Source organism: Centroberyx gerrardi, chromosome 16, assembly GCF_048128805.1.
Source record: "Centroberyx gerrardi isolate f3 chromosome 16, fCenGer3.hap1.cur.20231027, whole genome shotgun sequence".
Taxonomy (NCBI): domain Eukaryota; kingdom Metazoa; phylum Chordata; class Actinopteri; order Beryciformes; family Berycidae; genus Centroberyx; species Centroberyx gerrardi.
Window position 1 is genome coordinate 9,373,748 of NC_136012.1, and position 18,838 is coordinate 9,392,585.

The window sequence follows — 18,838 nt, forward strand, 5'->3', positions numbered from 1 at the left end:
AATGTCTTGACGCACCCAAAGCCAAATTTTAAAGCTGGTTTAGATAAAATAGCTGGCCCGCTCTGACCACTAAATCAAACATCCCTCACACTCTTTTGCTGGGCAAATCTCTGCAGGCAGCACTCAAAACGTAAGCATTCCTGTCCTGTTAGGAGGTGTTCAGTTGAATTCCATTCCCTGAATATGAAGCTGAGGTTTTTACTCTTGAGTATGGAGTGAAGTCTTCAGCCTCTGTCTAGTTTAGTCATGGAAGTGGCGTTTTCTTTCATTCTCTTTGTTTCTCTCTTACAAGTCTTCAAATGGCTTAAATTGAAGGCACTATAAGGTCTTATATACAAGTGAATGTTGCCTTCGAGTCTTAAATACAGTTTCAGCGCTGTTAATAAGTTACTTTTTCTCGGTGAACTACTTTTCAAGTGAGAAATCTAATCTGTGCTGTGTGTGTGTGTACATGTACGTGTGTGTGTGTGTGCGTGTGTACGTGCTTGTTAGTTTGTCTGTCTTGAGGTGGATTCCAGGTACAAAGTGCAAAAGTGGATCCCATTTAGGGGGATACACATTTTACTTCCTTCTTTGTAAATCGCTGCTCCATTTCCTTATTCTCAGTCAGAACAGCTTAGTGGAGCGGTAAGACCGAGAAAAGGTGGAGATTGGCTTATCAGAGCCACAGTTTATGGGCCGATAAGCACCTCAAGAATACTGACAAGCTCAGTGTGAAGACATCAGTGTTCGGAGAGCTGCTGAAGGGAAACACAATCCTCTCAGGACCCAACTGCACACTTCAATATTGAACTTGTACGAACAGAAGCACAGCGACTGGACCGCCGGGACTCAACAGAACCGAACAAGGCCGAACCAAGCCAGAGGGGAAGAAAACACACTTGATCTGAGCTAAGGACTGAACACAGAGATCAGACCGGACAATGTCTGTGCCGACCAGAGTGGTCCACAAGAGGAGAACCACGATCACGGCTCTGCCTCTCTACCACTCCGGACACCTGCTGAAGAAACGCTCTAAAGAGAAGGTGAGGACAAAGACGAAAGAGACACAGACCACAGAAGTGGAGAAAAATACAAAATTGGGTAACCCTTAAAATTACAGGCCATTAATTGCATAGTAATAACTACAAATAACTAAAATAGATGTAATACACCTTTAAAACACCTTTTTTACTTGTATATTACTCAGTAACTACCAGTCATTCTAATGCTATAACTAGGCCTAGTTATTACATTTATTTTACTTGGATATTACTTAGTTATTTCCGGTCATTACTGTGCAATTAATGGCCTGTAATGTAAAGGGTTACCCAAAATGGTAGAGACATATGAGTTAATATATATTAGATAAGATATTAGATTATTAGATAGTAGATCTATTAAATATGAGTAAAAAAGTAGAAAATAGGACAGAAATAGGGCTAGAAATAGGTGATGTAGTGTTGGTTGAAACCTCAATATGACAAGAATATGTTTAGGAAGCAAAACAATGAAATCTATTGAATTGAAACCTGTAAAATGAAGGAAATTCAAAATGATGGTTCTGATTTCCAGGACTTCAAGAAGTATTATGGGGAACTCCGAGGGTGCTCCATCTTCCTGTACACAGACGACACGCAGGACACAGTAAGAGAACAGCTTCAGTCACTCTTATTAGTAACTGTAAGATCTTGGCTCACAAAATCATAACATAATTTGTATCTGATTGATTAAGACACTGGAGGTGATGTTTGTGTTTAGGCTATGAAATAAGGAAACAGGGAGTGAAGGGCTATAAGGAAGTAGGTGGAACAGACAGAGGTCAGAGTGCATTGAAGACCAGACACATAAATTACTTTATGCTTACAGTAATCATCTTGTCACATGCTGTACAGTAAGTTTTGAGTCACGCTTATTATTGCTGCAGATCAATTGATGCACGTTTTACAGTTAAGGCATTAATCTGATCCGATCTTATCTAGAGTAATTCGCACTGTGATCCTTCACACGTCACGATCAGTCTGTGCAGTGTTGATGTTGTTTTGTTTTTACCTTGCCAGTACACAGAGAAGCTGGACCTGGAGATGCTGAAGTCCATGGTGTTGGATTCTCCCTATCAGAGGAAGACGCCGACCATCTTCACGCTCTCCCTGCACACAGAGGAGGTGCAGCTCAAGGTGCGCTGCAGTCAAACCTCCCAAGTGTTTTCTCCATGTTTTCATCCCTTTTCCCCCCCATCAGGGTCTGGGTCCATTCACTTTTAAGTCATTCAAAAAGTGGAAATAGTAAAAAGGTGCATAGGTTATATATATATAGTTTTTACATCAGATTGTCATTTGATTGTCATCAAATTGAACTTTTTTTTCACATTTTCACCCGCCATTAGATATGTCAATATTCGTTTCACATGTGAAAACTTAGTTTCACATGCAAAGAGACAATTCACAGGTGAAAACATGTCAATGGGAAATTTCACATGTTCTCGTATGAAAACCAACATGCACATGTGCTTTGAATTCACATGTGGGTTTTCACGTGTGACTTTTCTGTAAGGGAATTGTTTTTTGAGGAGAAGGATGTGTTTAAGTGTGAGTGGAAAATATATTTTTTTCTTTCCTTGTTCTCTGGTTCATGCTTCACATTCCTTCTTTCTCTGATTGAAAAGAGGCTGCACAAAGCAAATATCTGCTGTTTGTATGTTTGGGCAGATGGACAATCCTGACACAGGAGAGGAGTGGAGGGGGTTTATCCTGACCGTGACAAAGGTAAGTACACACACACACACACACACACACACACACACACTCACTTGGCAGGTTTGGGAGGCTAGCAGTAGAGTTGCTGGTGTTATCTCTGGTACCAGCAGTGCAGAATATTGCCAAACCTCACCTGGGCAAAGATACCAATGACTGGTACTGAACTCTAGATAATAAACTAGTAATAAACTTTATTTGTTTCAAAACAAAGTTACAAAGTGCTTTACAGAGTCAATAAAGTGCTTTACTGACTCATTAAAAGAGGATAGCAGAAGTAGCATAAAATAAACACAAAAACAACACTAGCTAAACACTGTGATACAACATAATAGTTGCTCATAATATGTCTGTGGTTTTGTTAATCTTTATATAATATTTATGCCCATTCATTAAACAGACACCCATACAAAGGCACCTGGAGCAAACAATTAGTGTACAAAATGTAATAAATAGAACACAATTTACAAAGCAAAGCATGTTTAATAATGTTGACAGTCCAAGACAAGTGTTTCCTGGTTAATAATTTGGCCTGTGATGGTTTGAGGGTCATTCCCATTTGGGAATCGAGGAGGAAGACAAAACTGAGAGATAAGCTAATGTTTATTAATGTGTAACTTTAATGTTAATATGAAAATGATAACAATAACGTCAACCCTAATGGTGATAACGAAAATGGTGATGACAGTAATGATCGCATTAAAGGGTTTCCCACTGGTCATGCAATTTCTGGAATACCATGGAACTTTGAGACGTGTATTCCAGGCAGGGAAAGTTGGGAATTTTGACTATTTCTCTGGGTAAATCAGGGAATATCGAGGATTTTTACAAACAGGTCACTTTACAAATGGGTTACTTTAAAAGAATATAGCCTACCAGAAGGTATTTTCCAACTTGTCTCACACATTTACTGAATTAGATGATAGTTTTAAGCTGTTTTTCTCCACAGCAATCCCAGAAACCAGACTGTTCATCCCAGCTGAAAAACAACTCTAACACACTCTAACAAACAATTTTTAGGAAGCACTGTGACTTAATTAGAGAAAGTCGCGGAAAAGTCATGGAATTTTACATCAGGGAAATATTGTTAGGATATTGTGTGAAATTGATGTAACCAGTAATGACAGTGAGAATGATGACGTCGATGAACTGTGTCCCCCTGCAGAAGGAGATGCCCAGTGAAGTGCGGCTGCTGCCGGGCCAGATCATGAAGCTGGAGGAGGCCCTGGATCAGGAGAAGAAGAGAAACCCCCCTCAGACTCGTCCGCCCCTCCCCCCCCGTCCCACCTTCTTAACCTCAGCCTCCCCCTCCGCCTCCCCTCCTTCGCCCAAAGACACGAACGAGTGCAGCCTCTCTGAGATGCCTCCGTAAGTTTGAGCTTTCTTATTTGTAATGCACTTTTCAATGGCGTCACTGACACCTCTTCTCTTTCATCTTAAATTGATGATCATGTTGTATGTGCCTCGTCCTTTGCTCTCTGTGAGTCTGTATATTGCCCTTATATTTATATTTAATCCCTCCACCGGCAGTGAATAAGTGTTGAATCTCTCTGTTCCCTGCAGGTGTTTCTACGCTGTGACTCGTCAGGAGGCAGAGTGCATGTTGGAGGAAAACCCGGAGTATGGAAGCATCATCCTCCGCCCGTCCACCCTGACCAACAACTACGCCCTGACCCTCCGCCAAGTCAGCCCCAGGTCCGACCCTTCAACCTCTAACTGTACCATTGACTAGAGGATAATGCAGTTTTTTAAAAATGTTTGTGCCAATGGTCTAGGTTGACCCTCTCCTTTACATTCTCCCTGCTGGTGTCGGCACACAGTCAGCATAGTTGGAGATATCAGGGCCTGTTTTCCGACTTCAGAAGAAGCCATTTGCTGCCACTCATTCTTATACAGTGTGAAAAACAACTTCCACAGAGCGAGAAAATCCCAGTAAACACAACGACTTCATTTGGTTTTGTCAAAGTTCCTGTTTTAGCATTATTTCACTGTGCAGAGTTGTTTTGGTGCTGCACTACATTATGCTCAGCTTCCTGTCAATCACCTGACACCCACAGGAAGAAATCTAAGTCTCCAGCAGGACATAATCCTTCAAAAACATGGCACCTTGCAAACTTTATTGTCCCATCCATGTCTTCTTATTTAGGGCATCTCTGTTAGCCGTGACAGCAGTTCATTGTAAAATGATTGGAGAAATGTAAACTAGACGTAGACAGAAGTAACTAGGCTTTAACTCTAAATGACACTAGTATTTTCTCAACACCAGTGTTATATAAGAGTCTCCTTGGTCTCCTGGTGCTCTCATAAATATTACAGCTGGAGACCAAGGAGACTCATTACCCTATCCCCATCACTATCTGAGGTTAACCTGTGCATGACCCATAGTTTCCCCCATATGACCCCCAAAAACAGCTAGAACATTTTATCATTTTAGATAACGATATCTCCTATCTCTACCCCTTGACCCGACCCTCTATGCCACCTGCCGTTAACAAACCAATGTGTGATGTTCCATGGTGTTGTTCATATCAAAGCCCACACAGTCAGCAGTAAGCAGTCAGATAAGCGTCCTCTTCCTTATGTTTCAGTGGGCCAGTCAAGAAGAGCTACAGAGTGACCGCCACCAGCTCAGGCTTTGTCATTGAACTGGATACAGCAGTAAGTCCCAAAGCTTTCATCTGACCACATTTTTTTTACTCATCAGGATAAGCATCAAATATGGCATTCATATTATGGAAAGAAAATCTAAACACTATCTTATGGCCACTCAGATGCCAAACAGCGTTGCTTTCATGTGCTATTTTGTCGGAAAATTAAACCAAGAAGACAAACGATAAACAAACATGGTTGCTTTAAAAGCAACCATGTCTAGCTTTAAAAAAGCTATGGCAGTTAGTCTGGCTAACTAAAATATGTAGCCTAATAAAGGTGCATGTGTAAGTGTCTTATTACCGCTGACTGACTCAAAATTAGATTTTTCCACCATGTTGAGAAGGTAAAAGGTTATCATTGTGTCATAACTGAGAGCAAAATTTTGTCAGACTTTCCGACTTTATCATCATCTGATTTAAAATGACGTTCAAGTGAAATAACCAAGTAGAAAATTGATTTTTTTTCTGATTTTTCTGATGGCACGTGAATGCAGGGTGAATCATGAGATCAAGATGGAGTAAACTTTGCCTGGGAAAGGAAATAATTTTTTGGATTGATGATAATTTGTAATCCCAGACAGTAAAACATTACAATCAACCAATAGTAAGGAGTGCAAGGGTCAGAGCCATAATGTCCAGAAAATATAGTATAACAAATGAAAATGTAAATTTATGTACATGTAAATAATCTAAATCTAACCAAGGCACTTCATATGATCATCATATCATAACACATATATTGGGGATTCTGTGTCTTTCCCCTTGCCTTACTCTCTGTCTCACTTTCTGCCCGTCTGCCTCTCCAGGTGAGCGTCCCCTCCTTGAACGATGTGGTTAAATACTTCCTTGAGAAGACGGAGCACCGTCTCCAGCCCTATGTGAGGTCACAGCCCTACGACACTCGCATCGGTGAGAACAAACCTCTGATACAGCTCAGGTCTACTGACATGTATCTCCACGCACACAAAGCCTTCAAATCATAAACGAGCTCGCAGACGCAGTGCAGCTCCTGACAATGTGTGTGTGTGTGTGTGTGTGTGTGTGTTCGACAGAGATGCCGCCTGCGCCCAAGTGCGTCACCCTCTCCTCAGCGACACCCAAAGCGGTGCCCTGGGCCCAAGTGGCACCCATGGTCCAGTCACAGACCAAAGAGGACTCGTCTTCCCCGCCTCGCGCTTCGCCGCCTCCGACCAAGACAGCAGAGAGTGAATACGTGGCTCCTGACGACCACAAATCAAAGCAAAGTGTGGATAACAGTAAGTGTACAGAAATAGATTAGTGTCAATAATCACAAATATAATAATATATTTCAACATCAGTACGGGAAATCTGCTTAAAATGTGTGTCAGTTGTTGTGTAATAGACATGTGCGTACTTTATGGATGAGTGATAGCTGTCTGTTTTTGTCCATTCTGTCCAATTTCCAACTAGTTGAGAAGGAGCTGCGGGAAGTTCTGCGGATACGGAGGCAAAACATCTACAGTGGCCAATAAGAAGTCACCATGAAATGAGAATCACACCAGGAGCCGAGAGGCTTGCTGCCATAGAAAATCACACTCAAGCTCTAGAAATGCAATCTCTTACACAACTTGGAGCGATGTGAGACCTATATCGTCGTCATTAGGTGAAAACCTCAATATTGGTGATTTTCATGTTTTCACTTTTTTACGAAGCCCTTTCAAATCTCATTGGATGAACTGAAAAACGCATGGTGCTCAAGCTAAACACAAGGCTGCTTTTCTTTTCTTCTCACCTGACAACAGTGCAATATCAGTGTAAAATATTATTGTACCATATGAATTATTATCCTCTGGAGGAAAGCTTGCTTGTTTATAAAGCGCTACCTTAACTTCTGAGTTACTGTGTAATCATGCATTGTCTAACGGAGATAACAGAGATAAGTGAAAGGTCTCTTTGATACTTTATGAACCAGATTTGAGTGTTAATGTTTGAATATGGTTCCAAATATCTAATCCAACTGGGGTATGTCTGATTTATCTTGCCGAACGGCTTCAGATGTGGACACACACACAAGATCAGATCAGGTTTTGCACCTTTCTGAAGCTCTGGATCTGCTGGATCTGCTGCTTCATCTTCTCATTTTTTGCTTGATATCTTAAGTCTAGGAGTGTAAAAATGGATAGTGTACATAATATAAGCAAAATGTTGTATGGATCATAGTCTGATTTTCCATTCTTGATATACTGTACAACACTGATGATCAAAATGTACCAGAGAAAATGCAAAAAGAAAAGACAGATATTCATTAATCCTGTATTTATTCTTATGTTCATAAGCATGAAAAAGCACAAAACAATATTTCAGGATCATAATTATTATTTTTTTTCAGCCAACATAAATATGTTTCAAATGTTATAATCATATTTTTATCAGTTATTCCATTATAATGGTCATTTCTTATTTTTCATCATTATCAGTATCATCGATAGTTTAATATATTATAGGTTTACAGTTGAAGGATCATTCATCACTCAATGAAGACAGCAGGATTGTGAAAAATATAAAAGAAGAAGAAAAACAAAGACTCTCTCCCTTTTGCCTCCTCGGTCGCTGTAGTGTTTAAGAGTACCTGTGTTCATCTGTCATCCTCCCACTCACTCACCCCCACATGGCCCACACGCTCTCTTGTAGCAGCCTTTGTATGAGAAACAGACAAATAAAATATCTGTAATAACTTAACATCTCAAGATTTAAAAAAAAAAAAAAAAAAAAAAAAAATCAAAAATCAAACAGAGAATAAATTAAGAAGAGGATTGTTCCCCAACGAAGCCCCGCCTCCATCGTTGTTGTCGTGACATTACTTCTCGGTGAGTGACAGCTGAAGGATCCTCTCCAGCTCCTCCTCTTCCTCCTTCTGCTTCCTGTGGCAGGGATCACAAATAAAGCTGATTGGAGGAAGAGTGCGAGTCGTTTACCAACACAGGTGTGGTGTAGCCTTCTCTTGTGCTATAAACCTGACTTTGGAGACTGGAGTAATAGTCAGCTGATCAGTGTAAACAAACACGTGTGTGTCTTGTGTTGCTTAGCAACAGAAGCAGTAGTGATCTGTGTGTGAAAGGGTATGAGTTGGCAGATTGATGGCTTGCTAAAAGCCATGTGAATGAGTTTGAAACTAGCAATGCCACACTTCCAATAATGCTTGGTATAATGCCTGTCTTAGTGAGAGACAGAAAATGACATACAAGGTACAGGCTCAGTAGGCACATCCTGGCCACAGAAACAGGCTGAAACAGGCATTTTTACTGTACATCTTATAGTTATGTATTTATTTTAAATAGTAAATAAACCCCTACTTTTCACCATTAGATCTTCACCACAGATTTGGGTTTGGGGTTTAGTTAAAAATCAAATGTCATTCATTCATTCAAAAGTGACAGCGCAACCTCCGACATGGGGCCATGGTCTCAAATCTCAAAAACCTGTCTGGGAAAGCTAAATCGGGCCTGAAGTCGTGTAGTGTGCGCCTGGAGGTCGACTTCCGCTTCCCTCCCCTCCCCCCCTCACCTGTCCATCTCCTCCTGCTCCCTGCACGACAGCTCCATGGCGATGCGCAGCTGCTCGTCGAAGCTGGTCGCCACGCCGAAGGGCCCCGGCAACCGCGGCTCGGCCACCGTGCTGTAGGAGGGCGGGGAGTTGGCAGTGGGGTCCAGCGGGGAGGCGGAGGAGGGCTGGCTGGGGTCGGCCGTGTCCTCCCCCTCTCTGCTGGCCAGCGAGATGGACAGCGACTCCTGGATCGCCCTGGCAGAGGCAGAACCACAGAGCGGGGCAAGAAAGAAGAAGAAGAAGAAGAAGAAGATATGAACACTTGACACACTGAAGTATCCTAAAAGAACAAAGAAGGAAGATTTCAGTGTTGGGCTTAATTACAGCATGATTGACTGTCGCTTTTCCCAAGAGAAGGCTGAAAGAAAGAGGCTAATCAGGCAATTCTCTCCAGAGATATTCAATTAAATTACTTCACATGCCAGTTTTCCCTGAATAAGGAACAATTACGAGTAGACATGAGCTAAACCTTGTGATGGCTTTACAATAACAATAAATGCTCTCATCTCAGCCTGTAAACTTAGATCAACGTCCCATTTAGAGTGAGCTTCAAACCTCCCTCCCCTTTCCTAATGTAGTTTCAAGAAATAATCTGGCATCTTGTACGAGAATACATTCTGCTAAACCATGCTAAACTAAACTAAGCCGTCTGATGACAGCCTGAAGCTCTGCTAAGTGGACTACATGTTGTTTTACAGCGAAGCGTCCTGATGAAGGGGAACATCATCGAGTTTCCACTTTGGAACTATTCCAAGTTAGGCGTGTATTAGTGAAGATTCAGCCTCAGGTTCACCCTCACATCTTTGTCAGGTGGATACACAGACAAGTGAGTATGAATCGGTCCATGGCAGCACTGTAATAATATCAAGCTCTTCTGGATGTAAGAGCTGAGAAAACACCGGAGGATGGATGGAGGATGTCAAGCAGCTCCAGACTGTATATCAATGAAACATAAAAGATGACAACCTTGGCTCTCTGGTTTCTGTATTTGAGACAGACTTGGATTTTCCAAACATTGGTGTATTTTGTTAAAGTAGTAGTTTCCCATTTTAAACTGCCCGTCCAGGTATTCTTCCCTCCAAATTCTTCCTATCAAGGTAGCATGACAGGTAAAGGCTTATATGAAGAGTCCTAAGATATTAGTACACACAGAAGTCAGGCCAGCTCACCTCTCCAGCTGGGAGTCTTCCTCATACAGCGGAGACTGAGGCACCGGGCGGCTGTTGGTCAAGGCCTCCCAGATGGTCACCTACAAAACACACACACACACACACACACACTGGAGTGTTACAGCTGGCTTTACATGTGGAGGAAACTTGATTTAGTGGTTTAGTTTCTGCAAAGACAGCACTAAAGAGACACTTTGTTGCCTAGAGAAAACAACATTGTATCATGTGGAGGGGAAAAGAAGAAAAATACAAGAATGAAAGAACCAGCAACAGTGAATATGTCATCCTCCATGAATGATGCATCCTCCCTCAAGGCCCATCAGTGACAAATATGTCACCTTGTTTTCACTTGTAGCCTCCCAACCCCCTTTAGACCAATCAGCGTGCCCGAGCGCAATAGTGAAATGCATCATTCTCCCAAGTTTCTTGGATAGATAACACATGTGAGAGATGGAAAGGATCAAAGGATGAACGCAAGGATCATTTCATCGTGCAGGACAAAAAGAAGAAAAAATAGAGGAAAACTGAAAGAAAAACAGATAGATAAAAAACGCAAACATCTAGGGGTCTGTACATGATTTAGGTCTGGACAAGTTTCCTCGACAATTCTGCAGAAGTCGGCTGACCGCGGGACCTGAATTCTTTTAGAACCAAGCAGGCACTGTGGTGGCATGAAGTCCCGTAGCAGCCTACGAGTTGTTTAAATCGTGACTCAAACTGGTATCTAACAGGCAGGCTTCGCTCTGACCTGGTCGCTCTCTGTGCCGGCGTCCAGCAGGCTCTGCTGGATGGCGAACTGCAGCAGGTTGTCGTCCTCGTCCCTCATTGGCTCGCTGCGGCCCGGGCCGAGCGTGGTGTAGTCCGGCGGGGGCTCGAACACCGAGGGGTCCACCTCGCAGTGGAAGGGAGGGAGAGGCTGACCTGAGGGGAGAGGGGGTAGAGCTGTACTGTACCTGCAAGTTAAAGGTGCATTAAGTAAGATTTTCACTGCCGCATAGCACAAAATCCTACAATATATCTGTGGAGGTTTGACAGGGATGCTGAATACCAGTGACTAGCCCGCACTGTGTGTGTGTGTGTGTGTGAGTGGATAGTTACCACCCTCTGCGGAGCCCTCTGGTGTGTGAACGGTGACGGAGCTGACCGGCTCGTCGCAGCCACACAGGTTACTGAAGGTCACTCTGGCATTCAACACGTGGAACAGGGGAATCTCTGGAGGGCAGAGGGAGAGTTCATTCATTCAGAGAGGAGGCGCGGACTCAGCGGGGGGCCGCCGCACACCGCTTGACCCCTTCACACCCACCTATCTTGACGGGGAAGCCCGGCGGCAGGCGCAGGGTGATGAAGTCACGCAGCTTGGCGAAGTGGGCGTTGGAGATGGCCATGAGGTCGATGATGGGCGTCACCTGCTCGGCCAGCGACAGAGGGTGGGCCTCGCTCAGCCACAGGGTGGCTTTAAACCTGGACAGAGAGAGAGAGAGAGAGAGAAGAGCAGAAGAGGAGGAGAGAAAGGAAGAAGAGAGAAAGATGCATAACCCTCTATAAAAGATTTACTGATCCAAAATCAGTTTTGTCTTTCATATAATAAAGAATGTAATGTTCTTAAGGGGATTGGAGGTCTGGTCACTGATGGTCAATCTGCACTCCTTGGTGTCTGGGTGTCTGTGTGTTGCCACGGTGTTGCCGTGGCGACAGCATACCTCTGGACTTTGCTGGTGAGCTCGACGGGGCGTCCGATGTCCCGGCCGTTCAGGTTGAACTCCGGGTTGAAGTATTCCTCAGCTGTGATGGCTGTGGGGTTGTGGGGGCTGGCACACTGGGACACGTTACTCTGACAGACAGACAGAGACAGACAGAGAGACAGTCAGTTCTAAGTGCATCTGTCCATCCAGTGAGGCTGTGGGTGCTGTGTAGACGTGATGCCTAAGCACTGCAGGGACACTCACCCCATTGTGAGCAGTATGCTGTTCAGCTATCCCAAGGAAGGACTGCAGAGGGGTCTTTGAGCCTGGGTGGGAATAAGGTAAGAAGATCATGAGTGTAAACAGCAGTGTTTCCACTATATGTATTCTACCATGGCAGCCAGCCACGGTAAGACCATTATCCTCCATGCTAAAAATGTGTGCAAAATAATTGTATTTGTACTTTAGATTTAAGTTTTCTCCTCTTTAAGTGCCTGCCTCTTTAAGTAAAGAGGCAGGCAAGATACAACCGTTTTGCACGCTACTATCACACACTACAGGTGCTGCGTTTCCTTATCATTTGTATAACCAGTCAAAAATACATTTCCCTCCAAGCAACAAACTTACTGTAACTTTACTTAAGCGATGGGTATATTTTAATTTTCACAACTTAATCTTAAATGTATTCTGAATCTGACTAAATAACACTGGTTGTGAAGTGAAATCTGTCTCTTTCTTTTATTAAAGATTTTCTTACATGATATGGCTTTGCACTCTGTGCCAAATATACAGGGAAAACCAATAGTAAAGTCTGTCTGTGTGTGTGTTCACCTTTGCTCCTCGACTTGTCTTGGTCTGATAGATGCTCTGTCCTTGACCGAGTCACCAGCTCCACATTGGTAGCACTGTAAACCTGGAGCCGACAACACAAAGGAACAAGGCAGATCCTTACACACTTCATTCAATTCAAAGCAGTTTTTATGGCTATAAAACATGAACTTATGGTAAATAGTCATTGCCTTGAAAAAGCTGTTGTCATGCTATTGTCTCTCAGTCTCTTTGAGAGAGCCTAAAGCATATTGTGAAATATTTTTCCTGTTGTTCTGTCTGTAGCTGAACATGCTGTTGTCTTAGCCAGGTCTCCTTTGCAAAAATGATTATCGATCACAACCGGACAAACGTGGATAAACAAAGTGTTTAAACCATTAAAAAATCTCTTAAGCTAATGGTCTCTTTGAGTCCACACACAGTCATCATTGTGTAAATCTTTTATTAAATATTTATTGAATGTTTTAGAGACTTCTCAGCAGCCGGTAGGTAAGTGGATCAAATGGCATTTGCAAATAATTGTTTGTTTAAATCTACTTGGATCATCAGATAGATGAGGTTTACATCGGGACAATTCACATAATGTCAGATAATGTGTCATCACAGAAAACTGAACTGACTTTCAAATGGTCTCTACTTTCTGGCACCCACTGTATTGTTGTATGTGGTTTATCCCACCTTGCTATTTCAAGCAGGTTAAAACCAACATTACGAATTATCTGGAAATACCATCTGATATCATCTTTGCTCAGCAGACACTGACCTTGGCTTCGTAGCCGCTGACCACCTCGCTCTTCTCAGAGCGCCAGCCCCAGATCCCCGACTTGTTCCTGAACAACCAACAGCAGGCGGAGAAATGATGGGAAGGAGGAGCAGGACAGAGGTTGTCAGCATTCGTATATTGTTACAGAATGAGGCTTAGCTACCATCAATGTGCATCCTTCCCTCTTTTGCCTTGTGATTCGTATGGTGTTAACTGTGGGGAGGTGGTGTGATGAGGGGTGTGTTGTGTTACCTTATTAGGCCAGGATCACACCTGATGTGTTAAGTGTGTTACTCTCAAATGGAAGTTCATAGCGGTTACATCGTGTTGTGATGGTGTCACATGAGTCATAAAAATGTTGTTTTGCCATTTTTAAAGGATAAGGCTGGTGTTTTTTAATGCATTGCTTACCGTCAACAAATCCTATGAAAATAACAAAATCAGCAATGATTTTGTTTTGCCAACAAGTCTCGTCCATGTAGCCGGTGCCCAATGCAGCCATGTCCCAGCAGCCATAGAACTCCATTGTATTAAAAAAACGATGAAAACACGGCAAAGAGCCATGCCGTTGCTCTGGGCAACCGACTTTTTCCTCAAACAGCTTAATAAGCCGGCTGTAAACACATTTGCAATCTCAGGAAAGTAGTTCCGTAGCACCAAAAATAATCCCCGGCGTAATGAAGAATTTGTTCCCATTTTAATTTGATTTGGTAATAACTACAACAGTCTGACTTTTCGTGGTAACAGTTAGCGATTTTTAAAATTGAAACTATGTCTTTGTGAGCTGTATTTCAAGGTTTTTAGCTTACAATTGGAACCAATGACTTCCGGGTTGACGGCTAAAAACGGTACGTGGGAAGTCAGAAAGTAACGGGAGTAGAGCAAACACATTGTTGATTTTGTTATTTTCATAGGATTTGTTGACGGTAAGCAATGCATTAAAAAACACCGGCCTTATCCTTTAATAGCTCTAAATAGTTCATAGTTAAGTTTTTGTGATGAAAACCTTTCATAAAGTGAATTAGAGTTGCAATGCAAATGTATGTTTTATCAGGACTAGTGTTTGACTGATATGGTTTTTTGAAGGCTGATTGCAATACTTTTTGGATTTAAGCTGCTGATAGCCAGTATTCTGTGTATTTCAATTTGATGCCATAAAAATCACGTAATCAAGTACACTGCATCAAGTGTTTCTCCCAGATTGTTATTGTGGAAAAGCCTCTATAACAGCATTTCATGGGACATCATGGGACAAGCTCTCCATTGAAACCCATACTAATGAAACTCTTAATGGTGGGTTAGCAGCTCCTTAAGGCAGAGTGAGGGAGGAGTCATTGCAAGTTTTAGACTTCCTCGCTGAAGCTGTTGTGGAAAATCATATCCTCACCTCTGTTATATTGGTGGTGGGTAACAGTGACTGATTTTTAATAAAGGCCAATATCTATCTGATATATTTGCAAACCAATATATCTGTCTAACCCTAAATAAACCGCTCAATAAGCAGGTCTAATGAGTTTCATCTAAATACATTTGAGCCATGAGATCCTCTGCACGTGGTTTGCAGCAACATCACATTATGGATTAAGTGTGATCCCGGCGTAAGGTGATACCACACATGTTGTGCTGCGGCATCAACAGGTGAGATGAGTCAGTTTTGTGTGTATGTGAGTCTGATCTGTGTGTGTGTGTGTGTGTGTGTTACCTCTCGAAGGCGATGTTGCGTGTGTTGAGGTGCGTGGAGACGATGGGCGACGTGAGCCTCTGGGCCGTGTTCTCCTGCGACGGCTGCATGGCTGCCAGGAGGGAGGGGGCGTCGCGGGGGGACAGCACCAGCGGCTCGGTGTACACCACCTGCTTCTCGTGGTCCACCTCCATCACCATGGCCCCGTCGTCTGGGGAGGGGAGCGCACAGGTGGAGCGGGAAGGGCAGGGAATACACCACACTGAACCAAGGGCCAGCCAGAAGAGGCCACTTTGGCTCAATTTAGAAAAATATAGAATTTTGGATTACAAATTGAGGGAAAGTACGGTGTTTCCACCCTCTCAGGCTTCACCAGACATTGGAGAGATTGGAAAACACAGCCATAGACAAAACAGACCACAGGGTGGAGGCAGAGAGGCAGCTGCTCCCAAGACCAGACACACACCGAGGGGAGCACTCATTAAATACACTTCACTTTTTAAATAAAGAACACCAGTTGAATAACTGTGAGCTGTACAAATAAAGAAGGAATACGCTCGCACGCGCCCTGCCAGGACTTTCTTAACTATACGTCTTAAAAAAACACCTTGAACCCATTCACACCTGGCATTAACTCTCATCCTGACTGATCAGATTGGAAATGGGACAGAGCAAAAACCCATAAAATCCAGGTGTAAATGCACACGAGACAACTTTGGTCACATTAAATGCAATGTGTCACCAATCCACAGAGAGCTACACAGGTGGAAATAAGCATATGTGAATGAATCCAACCAGGAAGAGTAGGTAAATTAAACAGAAAGCAAGCAACTTAAAAACTAACATTCTTGTCAAAAATGGGAAACTCTTAGATGGGAAACAAGTGAGACAAGGAGTTTTAAAAGGCATGAAAATATTACAAGAGGAAAAATGTAATCCAGCTAAGTCATATCTAGACAATCTGGATATAAGACACGTACTAATGCCAGGTGTAAAGGGGGAACTTTTCACTCCCCCTCCTATCTTTCCTACTGCCCCCTTTATTCAAAATGTGTAAAACTACGAACATACAAATGATCAGCGTGAAGGACTCCCTCGGCCTCTGGCTATTTGCTGAACGTCTGGCTTTTACTCGTCACTATGCGATGCCGGCTCCGGGTGCGCGTTACGTACCTCCGCCCTTGAAGATGTAGCTGCGTCGCCCTTTGAGCCAGGTCATGTGTTCGAAGCCCAGGAGGGTGGTGTCCACGCGGAGGCACGAGCCGCTCTTCCACACCCGGTACACGTCACTGGGACACACCTTCGACACCAAGGGCACTGCGAGGTGGGGGGCGGGGGGTGGACAGAGGAAAGAGGACGAGAAGAACAGGTACAAGGATGATGGGAGGAAAGGAGAATGGAGGCGGGCAAGTAGGGAATGGGGGAAAGACAGACGACAGAAGAGAAAAAAAGCGGAGGGAAAACAGAAGGAAAAAGAGGAGGAAATGCCAGCGGTAAGGCTCGTGGATATGATGAGATAGATTAGCAGGGTCAGTAATTAATTAGGGTCACTTGATTACAAAAAATGTCTAACTCCTACACCTATTAGATTCTTACCTATAACACACTAAAAGGCATTTAGATAGTGACATTATAGTTCTATATAGATTAGACGATATAGTTCTATAGATCTTTAAATAATGTCTGACATTGATAGTAGATGAAAATGGAATTAACTGTTCAACTGTGATGGGTTACATTTTGAAATCAACCTTCCCTGTCCTGGATAAAACCCACTGTGGCAAACTGTGACTCTCCAGTCATTTCTCTCAAAGTCCGCTGAGTGTTGCGGAGCTGTAACTGACCACTGTGATACTCTGTGTGTGTGTGTGTATGTGTGTGTGTGTGTGTGTGTGTGTGTAGAGAGAGAGGGGGGGTCAATGGAACACACTCACCCCAACTGGTGAACTCCCACTTCATCTCCACATAGAAGTCCCGTGCCTGGAAAATATGGTCAATTACATAACAGGTAAATCAATCTAGAGAAAGGCAGAGGCTTTCTAAATGATGAAGTTCCAAACTTAACTTGTTTTGAGCAGTGGTTGAAGTTTGATTGTTTTGCAAGGTGCAACAGGTAGTCAGTCAGACCAGGAGGAGTAAATGTCCAGTGGTGAGGACGTCCTACCTGTCTCAGTTTGCTGAGCAGCTCTGGGATGCCCGCCAGCCTCTCAGTGGCACGCTTGAAGTCTCTGTACTGAAGCACCAGCTGAACCAGCTCCGGGTCCCCGGTACTCACTGCCTCCTGCAAAACTGAAACGTGCATCCAAATTTAATGACAGCGGACCTTTTTCATTCACTCAGCAGCCGCATGGCCTGACACTAAAAGCCACAGGAGACACTTACTGGTCCAGCTCTGTGCGTTGCAGTGCGTTGGGTCTGCAGTGTGTCTGAGCAGCACCCGGGTTGACTCCAGGTGGCCCAGACACACGGCCAGCTCCAGCGGGGAGCGCCCCCTCGGGTCCAAGCGCTCCACATCCTGCTGCAGAACAGAACAAAGCACACATCAGGATCAGTGGGGCGCGACGCGTCGCGCAATGCAGTGCGACAAAACAAGCGCACCTGTAAAACTCATCGTCCAACAACTGCAAAATAAACCGTTGTTGCCTATTTACCTCTTTTTTCTGCAGTTCTCGATCAAGTTCCAGGTACTGATTATTCCAGACCAGAAAATGTAGGGGAAACGCCTCTTGAGCCATGGTTGTCGTTCGCTTGGTAGTTTGACAGTTGCAAAGCTGTTTGCAATATGCCTACTGCAAAAAGCAGATTGCAGTGACACACAGCAGACTGTGGCGAGGAAGTTCAGTGCCGATCGGCACAGCTGATTAGCTAGCTTACTTAACACAGCAGCAAATGGTTAAAAGCTTGTTTGCAACTTGCAATGCAGGAGGAAGAGTTTCACTGGCAAAACCTGTCAGACAGCAGCGCTGTCAAAGTAGCTAATTAGCTAGCAAACTAGAATACTGTGCTCATTTAAACGCATGGCTAGCTAGGCTAACTCAGCCCTTAATTTGTTGTAGTCTTGTTAGCTAGCTGGTGAGCTAGCGTTAGCTAACTGGCTAACAACAACATTGTTTTCTTGGCACCTGTTTTCCATTCTGCACACTACAAGAAAGCTAGCCGGCCAACATTTCACTTCCAGCCTCGTCCATCGTTTACGATGGATATATTCTTTATGAAAAAATAATAGTGAAAATGCCGGCTGATAAGTTAGCTAACCGCTGCTACTGCAACTATCCTCTGTCTATATCGCAGCGGGTTTGTTTCGGGCTGTCAATATAAACCGAGATTCGGCCTCATTTCAGTTTCACATCCAGGTCACTCGAGTTGAAGCGATCCGATCCGATGTTGTTGACAGCTGCTGCCGATAACACACAGCCTGCCTGGCTGAGGAGACGCACATTTAATCCAAATCACATCTGTCTCGTCACCCCCGAAGCACAAAACGATGCCCTATTCTTGTGCAAAACAGCATTGCGGAGATGAAGCAAGTTACAGCTGGAGCATTACTTATTTATTTTCGCGTCCTTTTCTGCGTCGCTTTATTTCCAGGTTATGGAGAGAAGCTGGGTGGGGTTGAGGAGGGGTTGATGTTTCATCTGGTACAAACAATCCTTGCAGAACAAATTAACTCGTTTGAACAGAAAATCGACCATAATACCAAATTGTGCACAAGAAACATGCAGTTGACACCGACTGTTATGAATGCATGTCTCACACACACTTCAGTAA

At 43.6% G+C, this 18,838-nt stretch overlaps 2 protein-coding genes across 2 annotated transcripts; one reads left to right on the plus strand and one right to left on the minus strand.

The window, feature by feature from the left end:
- Nucleotides 1-826: 826 nt before the first annotated feature.
- Nucleotides 827-7,550, plus strand: LOC139925882 (signal-transducing adaptor protein 1-like). Its single transcript, XM_071917391.2, has 10 exons — nucleotides 827-1,025; nucleotides 1,555-1,626; nucleotides 2,040-2,156; nucleotides 2,688-2,744; nucleotides 3,898-4,100; nucleotides 4,296-4,427; nucleotides 5,321-5,390; nucleotides 6,190-6,292; nucleotides 6,436-6,639; nucleotides 6,815-7,550. The coding sequence occupies exons 1-10, from the start codon at nucleotides 924-926 to the stop codon at nucleotides 6,874-6,876; spliced, it is 1,122 nt and encodes a 373-aa protein (XP_071773492.2). The 5' UTR covers nucleotides 827-923; the 3' UTR covers nucleotides 6,877-7,550.
- A 111-nt stretch (nucleotides 7,551-7,661) lies between these two features.
- ankrd13d (ankyrin repeat domain 13 family, member D) lies at nucleotides 7,662-18,602 on the minus strand. Its single transcript, XM_071917099.2, has 16 exons — nucleotides 17,722-18,602; nucleotides 17,453-17,588; nucleotides 17,235-17,359; nucleotides 17,005-17,050; nucleotides 16,244-16,387; nucleotides 15,092-15,281; nucleotides 13,390-13,456; nucleotides 12,630-12,711; nucleotides 12,063-12,124; nucleotides 11,817-11,947; nucleotides 11,420-11,577; nucleotides 11,215-11,328; nucleotides 10,865-11,037; nucleotides 10,117-10,196; nucleotides 8,909-9,142; nucleotides 7,662-8,265 (listed from the first exon to the last, which is right to left on the minus strand). The coding sequence occupies exons 1-16, from the start codon at nucleotides 17,803-17,805 to the stop codon at nucleotides 8,202-8,204; spliced, it is 1,890 nt and encodes a 629-aa protein (XP_071773200.2). The 5' UTR covers nucleotides 17,806-18,602; the 3' UTR covers nucleotides 7,662-8,201.
- Between the last annotated feature and the right edge of the window lie 236 nt (nucleotides 18,603-18,838).